Source organism: Sciurus carolinensis, chromosome 1, assembly GCF_902686445.1.
Source record: "Sciurus carolinensis chromosome 1, mSciCar1.2, whole genome shotgun sequence".
Classification (NCBI taxonomy): Eukaryota; Metazoa; Chordata; class Mammalia; order Rodentia; family Sciuridae; genus Sciurus; species Sciurus carolinensis.
Window position 1 is genome coordinate 88730609 of NC_062213.1, and position 18529 is coordinate 88749137.

An 18529-nucleotide genomic window follows, 5' to 3' on the forward strand; every position below is an offset into this window, starting at 1 on the left:
CTTAGTCAATATGAAAACATTTTCTTTTAACAAGAATGGTAAACCCACTTATATTTATTAGCATTATCAATTGTTTGACCTCAGATCTGCCTATTTTAAATACATCTTCAGTATTCAGGAAGAGTTTATATTTTTCTTCCAATGGTTACCTTTATTTTAATACTTTTTTTTTTTTTTTTCCTGTGGTGCTGGGGATTGAACCCAGGGCCTTATGCATGTGAGGCAAGCATTCTACCAATTGAGCTATATCCCCAGCTCCCCCTGCCCCTGCGCTGCCCTTTTTTGTACTGGGGATTGAACCTAGTAATTTTTGTTGTTGTTTTGTACTGGGGATTGAACTTAACCACTGAGGTGCATCTTTAGACTTTTATTTTTGAGACAGATTCTCACTAAGTTGTCCAGACTGGCCTGGAATTTGCAATCCTGCCTCAGCCTCCTGAGTGGCTGGGATTACAGTGTGTGCTACAATACTTTCATATAATAACACAAGTTCTCTTTTTGACTATTGCTTATATGAGCAATACTGAAATTATTTAGTAATCTCTTATTTTTCCTAGCACCTAACTTGAGGAAAAGATCTATTTACACTTAATTAATATCTTTATATGATAATCAAAAAATTTATTCTATGTCTCATATACTCTCCCTACTCATTGATAGTTGTACTATATTTACAGGATTGTCAAGAAATCTGGCAAAACAAGTAAATGCATATTAATGGCTTATTGGTATTACATTTCAGTACATAATAAAATAATAACATCTATTTCCATATTTTTATGGCCACTCTGCATATTGTCAAAGCACATAGCCATTGCATATGTAATGTTTCCATTATAACAGTCATTTATTTTTAGTTATGCAAGTAAACAAAAATTTAATTTTCACCAGTAGGGAGAGCTATTGCTGTCTCATCCATCATTTTGGTTGTTTAAAGCTTGTTCTCTAGATTCCTCAGAAAGGAATCATTCTTACAAAGAATACTTTTGTGGCATATGGAGGCTAGAGGGAAATGTAACGGCAATCTCCATTAGAGGGAGCCTTAGTCTCAGAAAAGAAAAATGATGGGGCTGGGGAGATAGCTCAGTTGGTAGAGTGCTTGCCTTGTAAGCACAAGGCCCTGGGTTCAATCCCCAGCACCCAAAAAAAAAAACAAAAAAAAAAAAACATTGAGTTGATAGAAAAGAAAAATGACTTAGCTATTTGACATCTATAGAGAAATTCTGAAACTATAGCTTTTATATTTATGACCATGCATTTCTTCAGGACTCACCATATACGGAACTGTGTTTTCAGTTCCTACAAGGAAATCTACAAAAGCCAGTGAGTGAATAGTTCAAAGTTGGACCAGTAGCTTCACTCAATGAGATCTTGTTAGCTTAGGGAAAGAGGCAAAAGCCAGGTCTCCAATCCAACATCTATCACCACCTGCCCCAGTGAGGCAGCAGGCAGGGCTCCTTGGAGCTACTTGGAAGAAAACTTGGGAAGCTGATGGAATAATTAGAGACAGTGATTCAGGAAGTCAAACTGTGAAATAGATGCCCAAGTCTTTACTAATAATTAATTACTCATCGTTTTTCTTGTTTTAAAATTTTCCAGGGGAAGAAAAATATAAGTTTTAGCTATTGACTTTTGGCTATATTAGAAAACACTAAATAATGATAGTTTATCTAAAACTTTTGAAAATTTGTATCATTAGACAAATTACCATATTTAATGCTTTTAGAATATAGCAAATAGTGTGAGATGAAAGCAAACAACCTGGAGATCTAATCAATCTAGAAAGCCTTCAAGAACTGCCACAGACCTTTGCATACATGGCCGAAGCGGGTAAAACCTCTGCAGAAGGCACTTTGGCAATCTCTATTAGTACAAACATACCTTTTGATTTACAATTTCACTTTACAAACTTATGCTATAAGCGGGGCTGGGGAGATAGCTCAGTCGGGAGAGTGCTTGCCTTGTAAGCACAAGACCCTGAGTTGGATCCCCAGCACCCAAAAAAAAAAAAAAAAAAAAAAAAAAACTTATGCTATAGCTATACTCACCCAAATGCAAAAGGACATATGAACAAAGTTACACATTGCCACACTGTTGTAACAGCAAGTTTGGAAGAAACCTAAATGGATTAGATAAGTTATAGAACATCATCAGTGTATTACATATTTATAGCTATAATAAAAGAAGCTGTTTATTAAGATGTAATTAATGATATCCATGAGGCAGGAGGATCACAAGTTCAAAGTCAGCCTAAGAAACTTAGTGAGACTGTCTCAAAAAAACAAACAAAAAAAGATGTAATGAAACCATCCAAACACAGTGGTATCACATCTGTAATCCCAGTGATTTGGGATGCTGAGGCAGAAGGATTGCAAATTCCAGGCTGGCATGGGCAACTTAGTGAGATCCTATCTCAAAAAATAAAAAGGAGCCGGGTAGGGTGGCACACACCTATAATCCCAGCGGCTCAGGAGGCTGAGGCAGGAGGATTGCAAGTTCCAAGTCAGCCTCAAGGGCTGGGGGTGTAGCTCAGTGGAAAAGTACCACTAGGTTCAATCCCCAGGACAACTGAAAAAGAGAGGTGGGGAGGGAGGAATCTGAAAGAATAAAAAGGTTGAGCAAATGCCTGCTTAGGATAAAAACTCTATTTCTGAGCCCAACAGTAAGGGCAAGTTAGACATGAGAGCTACGGTGGCTGTATCCAGTGGCAACCAAGTTCAAGTACCAGTTTTGGATTATTCAGGAATAATTTAAAATCCAAGTCTAAATTTACATCCCAAAATTGTACGAACTACCTGTGCCATTTGTTTACTTATTTATTTATTTATACATACTGGGGATTGAACCCAGGGGCACTTAACCACTGAGCCACATCTCCAGCCCTTTTTAATATTTTATTTAGAGACAGGGTTTCGATAAGTAGCTAAGTGCCTCGCTAAATTGCCGATGCTGACTTTGAACTCACAATGCTCCTGCCTCAGCCTCCCAACTCACTGGGATTACAAGCCTGCACCACTGTACCTGGCTCCCTGTGGCCTTTAATACGTTTCCTGCTTAATTTGCCAGAGTTGGTTCATATTGCTTATAACCAAGTACTCTGACAACACAGTGATACATTAAATAAAAACAGTAAGTTGCAGTGTAATATGTATAAGACAAGACAAAAAAGAGAGAGGAAAAAAAAAGAGGGGAAGAAAAGACTCACCAGTTCAAAGCAAAGCAGGAAATTTTATCTTCTATGGTCTCTTGCCACTTTAATTGACCAGAATGCCTTTTCTTATTTTTTTTTTCTTCTTTGGGTACCAGGGATTTAATGCAGGGGTGCTTTACCACTGAGCCGCGTCACCAGTCCTTTTTATTTTTAAGACAGGGTCTCATTAAGTTGCCTAGAGTCTTGCTAAATTGCTGAGGCTGCCTCAAACTTGTGATGCTTCTGTGTTAGCCTCTCAAATCGATGGGATTACAGGTGTGCACCACCACACTCTTTTTGTTCTTTCCATTCTTTCACATTATATTAATCAGACTCTCTTGGTACTGCTCAGTTTATCTCAAGACAGAGGTTCTCAGCTTGGGAGCAAATCCTGTTGACTGGCTTGCAGAGAACTAATAATCACTGCAACAAAAAAGAGATAATGGCGAAAAGAAAATCTCCTTCTGATCATGTTCTACCTTCTAGAGGACTGTATCCTTTGAGTACTTCCTACCTTTGGAATATGTTAAATATTCCTATAACTTTGTGATAAACTCCATTTTCTTTTTGAAGTAACCCGAACAGGTATTTCTTTCTCTCTCTCTCTCTCTCTCTCTCTCTCTCTCTCTCTCTCTCTCCTTTCCTTTATGGTACTGGAAATTGAATCCAGAGCACTTAACCACTAAGCCACATCCCCGGCCCTTTTTACTTTTCCTTTTGAGACAGGGTCTCACCAAGTTGCTTAGGGTCCCACTAAATTGCTGAGGCTGGCTTTGAACTTGTGATCCTCCTGCGTCAGCCTCCCAAGTTTAATCTTTTCTTTTTTTTTTTTTTTTCAATTTTAAGACAGGGTATCACTGAATTATTGAAGCTTGCTTGAACTGGATTCCTTGTGTATCAGCCTCCTAAGTTGCTGGGGTTATAGGCATGTGCCACTGCATCTAGCTCCTGAAAGGGTATTTCTTACTAGGCACTCTTTTTTTGGTGAGGGAGTGGAGTACCAGGGATTGAACCCAGGAGCACTTAACCACTGAGCCACATCCTCAGCCCTCTTTTGATTTTATTTAGAGATAGTGTCTCACTGAGTTGCTTAGCACCTTGCTTTTGCTGAGACTGGCTTTGAAGTCAAGATCCTTCTGTCTGTCTCCTGAGCCACTGGAAATACAGTCATGTGCCACAGAGTCCAGCCTGGGCACTCTTAAGCCAATAATAGTGCTAAAATCATTGGACTACTCAATATGTATCAGACACTTTACTGGGTATGTTATATATATTTAATGCTCAAAACTAAGATTAACTTAATTTCACTTATAAAGGCACCAAGACTAAAAATGATTAACTTCCCAGGGTCTCACACTTAAGTCTGAGCCAGAATTTAACTCAGATAATTTGACTCCAGGATTTATGCTGCTGGTCACCCTTACTTAGGTTCTGTTTATACACTGCCTATAGAGCTGAAGTAAACTTGCACTTCAATAGCAGATAATCTCAATTCAAATAAAAGATTTCCTAATAGTCTAATTTCAGACATTAGAGAAATTAAGTGAATAATGAAAATATCTTGAAAGATATTTTGGGAGTGGAGTCTTTGTAAGTCCTTAAACTTTGAAAGAGTTGAATACGGTCCTAGTGACCTGAGGTCAACCAGTTCATGTTAAGAAAGGCTAAAATCAATACAATTTTATTAGAAGCTTAAATTTGCCTATTATGATTTTTATGACAATTTTCTAGTGTCTGTGAACTTTTAGCTGGAAGAATTCATATAGGGCCAAGCCAGGATTGTACCTTGGATTTTAGATTTAAAAGAGATAAATAACCTAAAATGGTCATCCCTCTTCCCAGAACAATGGGTTAGGGGATCCAGAAACAGATCCAAATATATTAAAGAATATGATAAAAGTGGCATTTCAAATCAGTGGAAAAAGATGGCTTATTCAATAAATGATGCCAAGAAAATCAGTTAGGGATCTAATACGTGACCTGTCTGTTCACTAAAACAAAGTCAAGTAGGAACAAAAACTAAATTACAAAAACTGAAACCATGAGCCACTCGTTCTTTAAATATTGAAATTCACAAAAAACTATTAGAATCATAAGGTCTAGAAGTGTAAAGAAGAGTAATAATTTGACTGCATATTGAAAGCATAGCTGGTGCATGCCCATAATCCCAGCCACTTGGAAGACTGAGGCAGAAGAACTGCAAATTTGAGGCCAGCCTTGGCAATTTTACGCATACCTATCTCAAAATAAAAAGGATTGGGGAAGTAGCTCAGTGGTAGAATACCTGTAGCTTCAATCTCTAGTACCTGCCCCCCTCAAATAACCTTAGCAAAAATAAATAAATAAATAAGTCCCAAAGGAAACAAAAGTAACAAACTGGGATAAATGTTTGCAACATATCTGGGAAAGGGCTAGTTTCCCTGATACATAGAGAGTTCAAACAGATTTATAACAAGGATAGACAGTCCAATCACAAATGGCAAAAGACATGAAAGGGTATTTTTATAATTCCAGCAACTCAGAAAACTGAAACAAGACGATCACAAGTTTGAGGCCAGTGCCAGTGGCTTGGGAGAATGAGGCAGGAGGATCTCAAGTTCAAAGAGAACCTGAGCAACTTAGTAAGGCCCAAAGCAACTTTTAGTGAGACCCTGTCTCAAAAATAAAAAGGGCTGGGGATATGGCTCAGTGGTTAAGTGCCTCTGGGTTCAATCCCCAGTATCAAAAAACAAAACAAGACAACAACAACAAAACCCAGAAAAGTAGTCACTTATATACGGTCAGTAGAACAAACTTAAGCAATGTCTTTGAGTGATAATTTTAATTATCTATTAATACTTTAAAAGCACAAAGCTTTGACTTTGTAATGCACTTTTATAAATTAATCCTATAGATTATGTGTTCATAAAGATATATATGTATATATGACCTCAGAGATAGAGGTGTACATACAGATTTTCATTGCAGTAATGTCTGCAACAGTAGATAATCTAACTGGTGACATGTATGGGTCTGAAAAAATGGTTGCATATCCCAAGTGGAATACTATACTGTCATGGAAATAGCCCTCAAGATTTTCAAAAGCAAATCACAAAGCACTTCAAACAATTTGTTCTCAAAATTGTTTGAATGCATAAAATATCTCTGGAAGAAGACATAAGAAAATATTGACAGTAACTGCCTCTAAGGAGCAAGACTGGGTATTAAAGTCAGATGAAAGTTTTTTTCCTATCAAACATTTTCTTGTAAACATGGATTTCTTCCCCCACTACTTTTTCAATTGAACAAAAACTAGTTAATTTTTAAAAATAAGAGCACAGAGGACATACTATCTCAACATGTCCTGTGCTGCTTTAGACTGCAGAGTTCCCACTAGACACATGCTCCTGATAATGAACTTTTCAGTATTTGGAACCACAAGCCAAATTAAAAAAAAAAAAAAAAATTGGGGGCAAGGGGGATGCTAGGGATCAAACCCAGAGCCTCGTCGCATGCTAGGCAAGTTCTTTACCACTGGGCTATATCCCTATCCCATCCCCCTTTTTTAAATTTTATTTTGAGACAGGGTCTTGCTAGGTTGCCTAGGCAAACTTTTTCTTTATAAGTTAAAAAATGAAATAAAAAAAAGCACAGTTATCCCAAATCATTATATCCCTATCAGAAAGGCAGGTATACCAGCTGAAAACAAATTTCAAGAGAAACAATGCTTGCTTAACTAGCATTGTGACTTTAAGATTCAAAATGGGGGGTGGGAGGAGTGGGGGGAAGGGAAAAAAATAACAGAATGAATCAAACATTACCCTATGTAAATTTATGATTACACAAATGGTATGCCTTTACGCCATGTACAAACATGTATCCCATTTGTGTGCAATAATAAAAAATAAAAAAAATTTTAAAAAAAGATTCAAAATGGATAGTCTAGAGCAGGTCTTTGGTCCTTAAATAACTCCCATCTCTTCCATCACTCTTGAGACTAATGAGAACCACAGGGACTAAGGACTCAAGTCCTCTTTCCAGACTTCACATATCCAGCTGTCAACTGTCAGAGTCTATGAAACAAGAGCTTTTCTTACCTCCTCTAGAAGTGTGAGGAGTGTTCTTATACTTGTGTTGGTTGGGATGAGGACTTTGGGGGAGAGATAAAGGAACTGACAATTATCCCTTATCATGCTCCCCTTGCCTCAATTACTTATTTCTTTGGACAATTTTTTTTTTCAATGCTGGGAGCAAACCCAGAGAGTCTTGTGTACATTAGGCAAGTGTTCTATCACTAAGGTACACCCCTGGTCTGGGGACCACTTATTTCTTAGTGTTTTTCTTTCGTCTTAACAGCTTCTATATAGACAACTGACAAAGCACAGTTCCCCTTCCTCATTAATTCTCCTAACAACCCAACAGATGAGTATTTTGAAACCAATCCAGATAAGCCTCAGAGGGGCTCATTGCCTAGTCCTATGGACTTTCTCTCATCGTCCCTGCTCAGTCTCTCTGCATAAGGCTCCTTATCCTAGCCAATGCTAAGTATCTGTGCTCTTAAGTTCTATGATTCTAGAGTGACAAAGGAGACAAGAGTCATTTAAGGACCACAGACAAGATGTAATTTTTCTTCTGGGAACAAATCTGAATTAGTCATTATTTTTAGACATTGTTCCATTGTTATTCAACCTGAAAAAAATGAAGGGGGCCCTATAAACAGTATCTCACCAGTATTGAGTACTCACTATGCTGTGACATTACCTAGACATATCATTTACTTTATCTCACTTACCCAGTAAACCCAGGCCCTTTATCACCACAGTGAGTCAACAGATACTTAGTGAAGGGAAACCACCTGCTTAATGCCATATAGCTTCTGTGTTCCCATGTGGAACAAAGATCCAAACTCCAGTTTCTAGCTCTACAGTCTGTAGTGTATAATGCCACACTGCCCAACAAACACAATTCTAGGGATTCCATGGTTTGTTAAAGTGTTTAAAGATACCAAAGACAACCTGGAAATTCTGGAAATTTTTTTTTAGGATTTTAAAAAATTTCTTCTAATTGGTTATACATGACAGTAGAATGCAATTTCACATTGTACACAAATGGAGCATAACTTCTCATTTCTCTGGCTATACATGGTGCTGAGTAACACCAGTGGTGTAATCAAACATGGATATAGGGTAATAATGTCTGTCTCATTCCCACTCCCCTCACTCCCCTCTGCACAATCCAAAGTTCCTTCATTCTTCCCTACCCCACCCCCACCCCCACCAGGAAGTTTGTAAGCAGGGGTCAGTCATGTTGGGGGGATGGGAGAGAAAGGGCAGAAGGGTGGTGGGCCTGCTATTCAGCTAATTTTTTCATGTTTACAGTGCTTCACATCTCTAAAATGAAAATGAAACTAAGTTTGGGAGACAAAGGATGGGGGCAGTGTAAGCCAAAGGAGTAACAGGCATCCAACCCCTGCTGACTGGGAGGTAGTTCCAGAAGGTCTGCCTTCTGTGGTTGCCAGGCAACACGTGTAAACAGCACAGGATCATGGCCACTAACTACAGTGCCAATCAGGTAAGTTCTTTGTCCACTTCTCTAACATTTCACTTTACCTTTCCAATTCTATCTTTGAACTGGCTTCTCCCATAGGATTCTGATTTTTGCGTAGACAGCTGACAGTGGACTGGTGGGAGGGTCCAAAGACAAGCAAATGGTGTCTTTGGGTTAAATTTATAAGATGTAAACCAGAGGCCAGAATTTTTTTTCTGTAAGAGGTCAGAGAGTAAATATTTTAGGTTTTGCTAGCCAACTAGCAAAGTGAAGGATATTATGTAGACACTTACATGAGAGAGAAAAGATTTCTCTGTAAAATTATTAGCAAAATTCAAAACATAATAACAACTCATTTTTTTCTAATACTAATGAAAAGAATGGAATTCTTTCAGGATGAAAAAATATTTTACTTAATTGGGATTCACAGTGTTCCCTTTTGGCAAATCAATTGCAAACATTTATCTAGTCGTTCTTACCTTTCAGGCTATCCAAATACAGGTAGTGTTGTAGATTTGGCCTATGAGCCATACTTCACCAACCCATGGTCTAGACCAGCACTGCTCAATAAAAAGAGTGTGAGTCACAAATATAATTTCAAATTTTCTAGTAGTTACATGGAAATTAAAATTAATTTCAGTAATATAATTTAACCAATTTAAATCCAAAATATTATGTGAACATTTAATCAGTATTTTAAAAGTTATAATCAGATATTTTACTCTCTTTTATACTATGTCTTCAAAGTTCTTTATATTTATAAAAGCACCTTGATTTGAACTAGTCACATTTCAAGTGCTCAATAGCTATATATGGCAGGCCCTTAGTTTTAAAATCTAAAGAACTATGCCTAATGCTGGACATGATGGTATATACCTGTAATCTCAGCAACTCAGGAAGCTGAGGCAGGAGGATCACAAGTTCAAGGCCAGCCTCAGCAATTTAGTGAGGCCATAAGCAACATAGCAAGACCCTGTCTCAAAATAAAAAGGGTTGGGGATGTGGCTTAGTGGTAAAGCTCCTTCTGGGTTCAATCCCTAGTACCAAAAAGAAAGAAAGGAAAAACAAAACAAAACAACAACAACAAAAAAAAGAACTGGGCCTAGTCATCATTTCCTGAGCTTGGGGCTTTTTTTAAAAGCCATGCTGAGGATTGAACACAGGGCATCCTACATGTTAGGTAAGCCCTCTCCCACTGATCCTATATTGCCAGCCAAACTTGGAAACTTTGAGCCTCAAAAGAATTCTCATTTGTCTCTACAGTATGAAAAAGCTTTCTTACCTAAGTATCTGCAGAACTGGTCTCCTGCCAAACCAACAAAAGAGGTATACCATGTTTGTTATGGTTCTTTACATCATGCTCTCTATAATTCCATCACTTTTAGTCTTCCTTTTAGAGAAGACTCCTTTTAGTCTTCTCTAAACTTCCATGTCCTCCTCTCCCTAGACTCTAATTATAGCTCCTCAGATATATCCTCCCTCTTTGTACTAATAAGCATTTCTCTCTTCCACCTCTACCCCAGAACATCTCTTCCCATGAAGGCTACACCCAGATTATCGCCAATGATCGTGGTCATCTATTGCCTTCAGTGCCCCGTTCCAAGGTGATACCCATCTCCATTCTTATCAAGAAAGGTTAAAAAACTGAGGTATAGAACTGGGAGACTGCAGGCACTCTTTAGGAAATTAAAGTTCAATCTAATTCATGTTTTTAGTATGCCAAACTCCCAGCCAGCTTATCTGTATAAACAAAATGTCTTCAGGTGATGATACTTATGCTTGGGGGACTCTTGCACCACTTAGCTTAAGGATGCAGAATTCAAGTTGACAGAGGAAAGTTGTTGAAAAAAATTAATGTACCGTAAATGAGGGGGAAGGAAGGGGGGAGAATATGCTTTCAGCCTTGTTTCATTATCAGGTACTCCCCAAGGAAAAAAGTAAAATAGAGAGAAGACAAACAGGTTCTACCAATAGGAATTTACATGCATTGAGAAGCCCTGAAGAATCCCTTTTCCTTTTAGGCAAGCCCCTGGGGTACATTCATGGGTACCTGGCAAATGCCTTCGAAGATACCTCCTGCTCGGGTGACCTTGACTTCCCGAACAACTGCTGGTGCTGCCTCCCTCACTGAATGGATACAGAAAAATCCTGATTTACTCAAGGCCTCTAATGGGCTGTGTCCTGAAATCTTAGGCAAGGTATCTATTCTTCCTATCTAACCTGAAACCCCGTCATCTCCATTGCTTTTCAACCTCAAAAAATGTCTATTGTTATGCCACCATTGTCCCAGCAGGGGGAACCTCTAACCAGTCTATCTTGTCTAGTCCCTAATCACTTTCTGCAGCCTGAGGGGATGAACTATGAATTTACCACCAGCCTCTCACCATAACAGAAAATAATCTAATCTCAAGGGGAGATTAGGAGAACCAAATTTTTATTTGAAATTTGCCAAGCATGGTGGTGCAGCTACTGGGGAAGCTGAGACAGGAGGATTGCAGTTGAAAGCCTGTCTGGGCAATTTAGCAATACTGTCTCAAAATAAAAAATAAAAAGACCTGGGGATGTAGCTCAGTGGTAAACAATCCCTGGGTTCCATTCCTAGTGCGTGCGCGCGCGCACACACACACACACAATCAGAAACCCAACCTTCTGTAAGGGAATAAGGGAATTAGAATTCTGAGGTGGATTGGAAATGTTCTGGGCCTTACCAGAAACATGTCTGTTCTATTCTCCTTGACAGCCCCATGATCCAGACAGTCAGAAGAATCTCAGGAAGAAGTCTATCACAAAGACCGTACAAGCAGCACCAAGCCCGACTATAATTCCAAACTTTACAGCTACCAATCCCAATTCCCCAGATCAACCCCAAAGCTCACACCCCTCTGCAGGTCATACTCCAGGTCCCCAAAGCCCAGTTAACTCTCTTAAGAGCCCAACTAGAAGTGCAAGTGTACTGGAACACTGAGAGACAGTTGAGATACATAAATGCAAACTTGGAACTTCAACTCGGACATAGGGTTCACACTTAGAACACCTGCCTAGAGATTGAGTAAAGTAACCAAAAATCCCTAATCAGAAATGTGGAACAGAGAAATCTGAGATAGGAATAAAAGCAAATTTGGACAATAAATATTGGTTTGTTCAATCTGTATTTTCTTTCTTTTTTTCTTTCTTGTGGTGCTAGGGATTGAGTCAAGGGCCTCTCATATGCTAGGCAAGCCCTCTACATCCCTGGACCCTATGGTTGCCTCTTGTAACCCACAATGAGGGTAAAGAAAAAAAAATTTACAGTGGTTTGGGGTACAACACATTTCTAAAAGACTGAGTTAGACTCCAGAAATGGCCAAAAGAAAATTGGTTTAATTATAGCAAAAGGGCAGAACCTCAAAGAATCCACTCTCCCCCTTCATTTTTCATTCTACTTCAAAATCTGAAGTAGAATATGTATATGTGTATGTTTGAAGATGGTGGCAAGAAAAGATATGGAGGGGTATATCCCAGTGGCACAGTGCTTACCTAAATGTGTGAGGCCCTGGATTCAGCAGCATGAGAAAAACAAAAAAGGGTATAGAAATCCAAAGTAGAAGACATTATCCTTATCTAAGCAAAATTATACATAGTTTGGAAACTGAAGATATGGAAATTAGAAGACACAAGAAAAATAAAGTGAGATAGTAAATAGAAATTCATAATTCCCTGCTACTTGACTCCTCCTTAAATCAAATGGACCAGTGACAAGTCACCAAAAAATTTAAGAAATAGAGGCTGGAGATGTTGCTCAGTAGTAGAGCACTTGCCTGGCTTGTCCAAGGCCATGGGTTCTATTCCCAGTATTGCAAAACAAAAGTCAAGAAGCCTCTTATCCATTTTGCAGCTTCCAACATGCTGATCATTGACCTTTTTTGCATCTTCCGTGCTGTTAAATTTAATGCCCTTGCCAATCCTACCCCAGTTCCAATGCCAAATCATTCCTTCATGAATACTTGTACCTCATTCAAAGGACAAAGTACAGGGACCTAGTTTAAGCTGGAGGAAGGCTGCAAGACTTCCCAGAACAAGGTTAGAAAAAAGGGGGACATGATCAAAGACTGGGAACTGGGAAAAACACTATTAAGGTAATTGTTTCCACTGTCTTAAGTAAGATCTTCCTATCCAATGGACACCAGCTAGAGTTACTCCTCTCCTACTTACAGGTTTAACTAGTTGAACAACAACTGAAAGTGACAAGCCATTTCTTTCAAGACAGTGACAAAAGCTTGTAATCTCAGTTACTTGGAGGCTGAGGCAGAGGCAGAAGGATCACAAGTTCAAGGCCAGTCTGGACAATATAAGAAGCCTCTATCTCAAAATTTAAAAAGGAGCCAGGCATGGGTGCATGCCTGTAATCCCAGCGACTTGGGATACTGAGGCAGGAGGATTGCAAGTTCAAAAATCAGCCTCAGCAATTTAGCAAGTCCCTAAGCAACTCAGTGAGACCGTGTCTCAAAATAAAAAGGGATGGGATGTGGCTCATTGGTTGAGTGCCCCTGGATTCAATTCCTGATACTAGATAGATAGATAGATAGATAGATAGATAGATAGATAGATAGATAGATAGATGGTGTTGGGGATGTGGATCAGTGGTTAAGCACCCCTGGGTTTAATCCATAGTACCAAAAACAAACAAAGCAAAACAAATCTCTTACTCCAGAATTTGCAGACTATCAAAACAGTACTTCTGCCAAGGAATTTAGGGGCCCAAAGGCCAGATCCATATGGATTATAAAAGCATTAAGTTGAGCCACTATATACATATATTTGGAGGGCTAGGATTTCAATACCCCCCCCACCACCAAACTTAGGCATCATCCCTTAGTTTTTACCTCCACTGGTCCATTGGTCCCTCACTGGATAATTTGCTGAACTGTAATATGAGGCATATAATCCATTCTCAATAGGATTTTGGAGTCTTTAATAACCCAAAAGTTCTGTACATGCTTAGCTTCCATCCCTTTTCTGTGGATGCTTCTCTGTGATACTCAAATCTCTGGCTATTTAGATTTTGAATCCCTGAAATTTTTTCTAATGGTCAGTTGTACGACAAATTGTTTCCCTCCTGGGAAAGATAACTAGCGAGTATAAATGCCTGAGACCTGAGGGAGGCAGAGGAAAAGTCATCTTATTGGTTTCCTTAGATTTCAAGGAGAGTCAGAGATAAAATGAGTATTTTAATTCAGTTTCAGAAAAAGATAATACATGAACTTGAATTAGAAAACATGACATTAAAAGGTTTGCTTTGCCAGAAATGCAAAAACAAAACAAAACAAAACAAAACCCTTCATTGTAGTCGATGATAATTTTCTGAATCATCTTCTTGCTATGTATCTTCTTCCCAAAATATCTGCTCCAAGAACCAATTCACCCTCTTTATCTCCCTGTAGCTGGGCCTGGATAATTCTCTACTCCTACCTATCTTCTTTCAGTCACACTGTGTGGGTGCTAAAGGGCCTGGGCTCTGACCAATGAACAGAACTGTCCTTTAAGCCAGCAACCCACAGGCAGTGGCACCCAAAGCCTCACCCCCAGTTCCCAGGGCACAGGCTACAGAGCTGGCATTGTTTCCACTGTCTCAGGAAGAAGAAGCCAAACGCTGACCCTCAGCACAAATCAAAAGTCCAACACGGAGAGAGAATAAGGGCTCCTTGGCTCAGAGTAGGCTGTGAGCTGTGGGCAGGAAAAGGGAGTTTTTGCAGCCACTCCATCATTAGAAACAAGAGGGAAACTGGACCTTTTTCTACTACTGTGGTTCTATAAGCTATCTTCTGAGTTCCAAAGGGATCTACAAGCACAATAGGATTTAAACACATCAGGATAATTTGGTTCACTGGAGATAAGAGTGACAAACAGGAAGGTGAATCAATGTAATAATGTGTAGAAAGATGATGCTGGGATCTTCAGCTCTTCACATGGCTGCCAGCCCTAGAGAGGACAACACAGTAAGAACTAAGACGACCACTCCAGAATGGTAGAGCTGGGTAATCTTCAGGCCTTTACCTAGGTCCCACATCTGTAGAAAAAGGGAAAAAAACCAATTTTTTTAAATTTATTTTTTATTTTTATTTTATTTTATTTTTTTTGCGGTACTGGGGATCGAACTCAGGGCCTTGTGCTTGCAAGGCAAGCACTCTACCAGTTGAGTTATCTCCCCAGCCCCAATTTTTTTTTTTAAATCCCCTCACTCCCAGTCATCAGGAACCTGGTCACTCTTAGCAACTTTCTCAAAAATAAATTCTCTATCTATTAGAATAGGCACCACTTCTCTGCGTGGGGAAAAGCACTTACATCCTTAGGCCCAACCTTTATCCTTCTCATTATGGTACTTATCAGAAAATCAAGTTCTACTGTGGCGGTAGTAGAAAGATTATTCTCTAGAACTGCCACAGAACCTTCATACAAAAGCTTCCAGACAGAATAGATAACACTTTTCCTCCTGCCAACACATGTAGATCAGTGCTTACTGAACTGTTTCTCCACAACTTGTTCTGCATAATGTTGTAAAGCATTATACTGGGGTGGGGGGCAGTTCTAGGGTCATATAAATTTGATAAATATTTAATTGTGAGACTCAATGTGTACTGTGAATCCTGAAAAGGAGGATATAATAATATTAATGTATGGTCAATCACAAAATTCCTTTTTAGAACATCTATTGGAGGACTAGTATTTTAAAAAATACTTGGGGATCTAGGACACTGTTTTTCAATTTTGTTTTGACTATGACTCCACTAATAAATAACTTTCAAATTGGAACCAGGTAGAGCTGTATGTATAATATACGAAAAGTTAATGAAGCAACAAACATTTACCAATACTAATGTGTACTGCATTTTATATTTCTATTTTTGGTGGTAGCAATCCACTAAATTTTCTACCCATTGGGTTGAAACCACACTATAAAAAACACTAGTTGAAGTCGGGTGCAGTGGCACACTCATGTAATCCCAGTGACTCAGGAGGCTGAAGCAAGAGGATTTCAAGTTCAAAGCTAACCTCAGCAATTTAGCGAGGCCCTAGGAAACTTAATGAGCCCCTACTCAAAAGAAAAAAGAAAAAAGACTGCGGATGTGACTTAGCGGTAAAGTGCTCCTGGGTTAAATTCCCAATATCTAAATAAATAAATAAAAAACATGAGTGTAGATTCTTATGTTCAAGGGATATTAACATATTATACTTTAAGAGTGCCTGGGGCAAAAAGTAGAGTTTGCACACGGTCCAAATTTTATACATTCATATAAAATTGACTAAATTGGAATCACTCTGGAGAAAAACTGTAGAGAGGCTCTAGGAGAAAAACCCAAGGTGAAAACATGCCTTCACTTCCACCCCCAATTACCTTCTAGGTAGATCAGGAGTCAAGCAGATTATGCAAAGAGCTGCTTTGCTTACAGAGGCACAGTATTTTACCAAAATCTGAGTCCTACTGGGTGACTGGTGGTAGGGAGGATATTCTCTAGGATGTTCCTACTCTTTGATATTAATACCTTTCTCCATTCCCCCATTAGATTCTTCTAACAAGAAAAATAACGAGCTCAGAGGTCAAACACTAAAGACTGCCACAAGAAACAGTTAAAATCCTGATTCACACCCAGAGCTAGTACTTTTTAGAAGAAAAATAAAAGGAGATTTAAGGGTGGCATACACCTGTAATTCCAGTGGCTCAGGAGGCTGAGGCAGGAGGATCACAAGTTCAAAGCCAGTCTCAGTAATTTAGCAAGGTCCTAAGCAATTTATCAAGACCCTGTTTCAAAATAACAAAGGGCTGGTTGCGTGCCCCTGGGTTCAATTCCCAGTACAAAAAAAGAAAAAAAAGAAAAAAAAAGAAAAAAAAAAAAAGAAAAGCCTTTAGGTTCATAGATCTCTCACCAAAAAGATTCCCATCATATGCAAGAACCAAGGCAGAAAAGTCCTGAGTCCAGGAATTCTGTAAAACCTCTCTCCCGGGCTGGGGTTGTGGCTCAGTGGTAAAACACTTGCCTAATATGTGTGAGGCACTGGGTTCGATTCTCAGCACCACATATAAATAAATAAAATGAAGGTCCACCAACAACTACAAAAATATTAAAAAAAAAAAACTCTCTCCCTATAACAGTGGTCCACTTTATGCCTTGAAAATATAGCTGCTCTGCCACTGCAACTTTTTTTAAAATGTACACGTTTCTTTCTCTTCCTCTCTCCCTGCTCCTCCCTAATCTCTCCCAGTTCATAATCTCAGGGGAAACAGGAGTACTTTCCTTCCCCATCCTAGGCAGAGTTCTCTGTCCTTGAGTACGCACCCACCACAGGAATGAAGTAATCCAGACTTTAGGGATGGTACCAGAAAATCTCAGAAATGTCTACCTCCCAAATTAACAAGTGAATTAAAACTCCAACAGAGAACACGTGGTGGAATGTAGACTTTCAATCACCTCTTTAAAAGATCTCTGTTCCTGCTAATGTCTTTGGGACAGGAGTCCCTGTGTTTCTCCTTCGCTAGCAAAGTAATAAACCCTTTTATTTCTTCTCAAAATCGTGCCTTCGTTATTGGATTGGCATCATGGACAAGGGCCTAGCTTTTGGCAACATCCCTTCCCTCTCCTTCACACCAAGACAAAAGCAAATATATGGTAAGTCCCTGCCTGAGCCAGGATGTGGATGGAGAAAGCTGGTCAGGAATTTTCTTTAGAGAGCTTTGTTTCCTGGAATAAGAAGTCACTAATGGAAATGCCTTCCCTCCCTACCAACTTTCCCTCAGGGGAGTGAAGAGTCATTTTAAATCAAACCAAACACTGCCCCAGGGAACAGTTAATAGATAATTTAATTTAATAGGTCATTAAGTCTTTCTTTTCTTTTTTTTTTTTTTAATTCCACTGAACCATCTATTGAACTAGACTGAAATCTACCAAGTGCATCTGTCTAAGGCTCTAACCTGGAAATTTTGGTCAAATAAAAGGCAAAAGCATCTACCTGACACTTGGCTCAGGTTTAGATGTAATGGAAAACCTGACAGATTTTTCCTTGTTTTGAGGTACTAAGGAATGGGCCCAGGGTCACTATAACTGAGCATTACATCCCCAGTCCTTTTTATTTTTTATTTTGACACAGGGACTTGCTAAATTGTTCAGGCTGGCCTTGAACTTGCAATCCTTCTGCCTCAGCCTCCAGAGGAGGTGGAATTACAGGTGGAAAGAATAAAATTTTAACTGTCTTCTTGGGGAAGGAAACAAGACTAGGGGTAGGGAGACCACTAAAAATGAAATCTTAAAATGTTGGAGGAGGAACTGATCTTTGACCTGGGGCAGATTTGATTTAAAAAGCTTAATTCCTGTATTTATTGATTATTTTGGGGTACTGGATATTGATTGGGGTTCTCTACTACTGAGCTAGATCCCCAGTCCTCTTTATTTTTTTATTTTGAGATAGGGTCTTGCAAAGTTGCTGAGGCTGGCCTCAAACTTGGGATTCTCCTGCCTCAACCTCCTAAATTGCTGGGATTATAGGTGTGTATCACTGCACCCAGATCTCTTTATTTTCTTTATGAGAACAGAAACACCCGTTTTGAACTGACACCAAGATCATGTGGGAAACAACATGAACAGTTTACAGTCCACTAATAAAAGATTCCTAAACTCAAGATTAAAATCTGGAATCCATGGCACTCAATTTCTCTTAAAGCTGGCCCCATTCTCTACAATCACTGAAAAGAAACAGAAATAGTTAACACAATCTAATGTCAAGCTAACAAAAGCTAATATAAAAAGACTTGTCACTTTGAATTAACAGGAATGGTAAACTGAA

The 18529-nt window shown here is 39.0% G+C and overlaps 2 protein-coding genes across 9 annotated transcripts in view; one reads left to right on the top strand and one right to left on the bottom strand.

Moving 5' to 3' along the window:
• The window catches only part of Cfap126 (cilia and flagella associated protein 126), a 28540-nt gene extending 16675 nt beyond the window's left edge, over positions 1 to 11865 (top strand). For 3 of the 5 annotated variants that reach the window (XM_047520054.1, XM_047520065.1, XM_047520046.1), the window contains 5 exons: positions 8548 to 8740; positions 9980 to 10042; positions 10240 to 10320; positions 10738 to 10914; positions 11457 to 11865. In XM_047520054.1, coding sequence (XP_047376010.1) covers positions 8714 to 8740; positions 9980 to 10042; positions 10240 to 10320; positions 10738 to 10914; positions 11457 to 11681 — 573 coding nt within the window. In that variant the 5' untranslated portion in view covers positions 8548 to 8713 and the 3' untranslated portion in view covers positions 11682 to 11865. The remainder of the gene's footprint in view (positions 1 to 8547; positions 8741 to 9979; positions 10043 to 10239; positions 10321 to 10737; positions 10915 to 11456) is intronic. The other 2 variants (XM_047520073.1, XM_047520037.1) reach the window with 2 other exon arrangements.
• Positions 11866 to 13903: 2038 nt separating this feature from the next.
• The window catches only part of Sdhc (succinate dehydrogenase complex subunit C), a 41416-nt gene continuing 36790 nt past the window's right edge, over positions 13904 to 18529 (bottom strand). For all 4 annotated transcript variants that reach the window (XM_047519978.1, XM_047519983.1, XM_047519972.1 and 1 more), the window contains one exon: positions 13904 to 14762. In XM_047519978.1, coding sequence (XP_047375934.1) covers positions 14658 to 14762 — 105 coding nt within the window. In that variant the 3' untranslated portion in view covers positions 13904 to 14657. The remainder of the gene's footprint in view (positions 14763 to 18529) is intronic.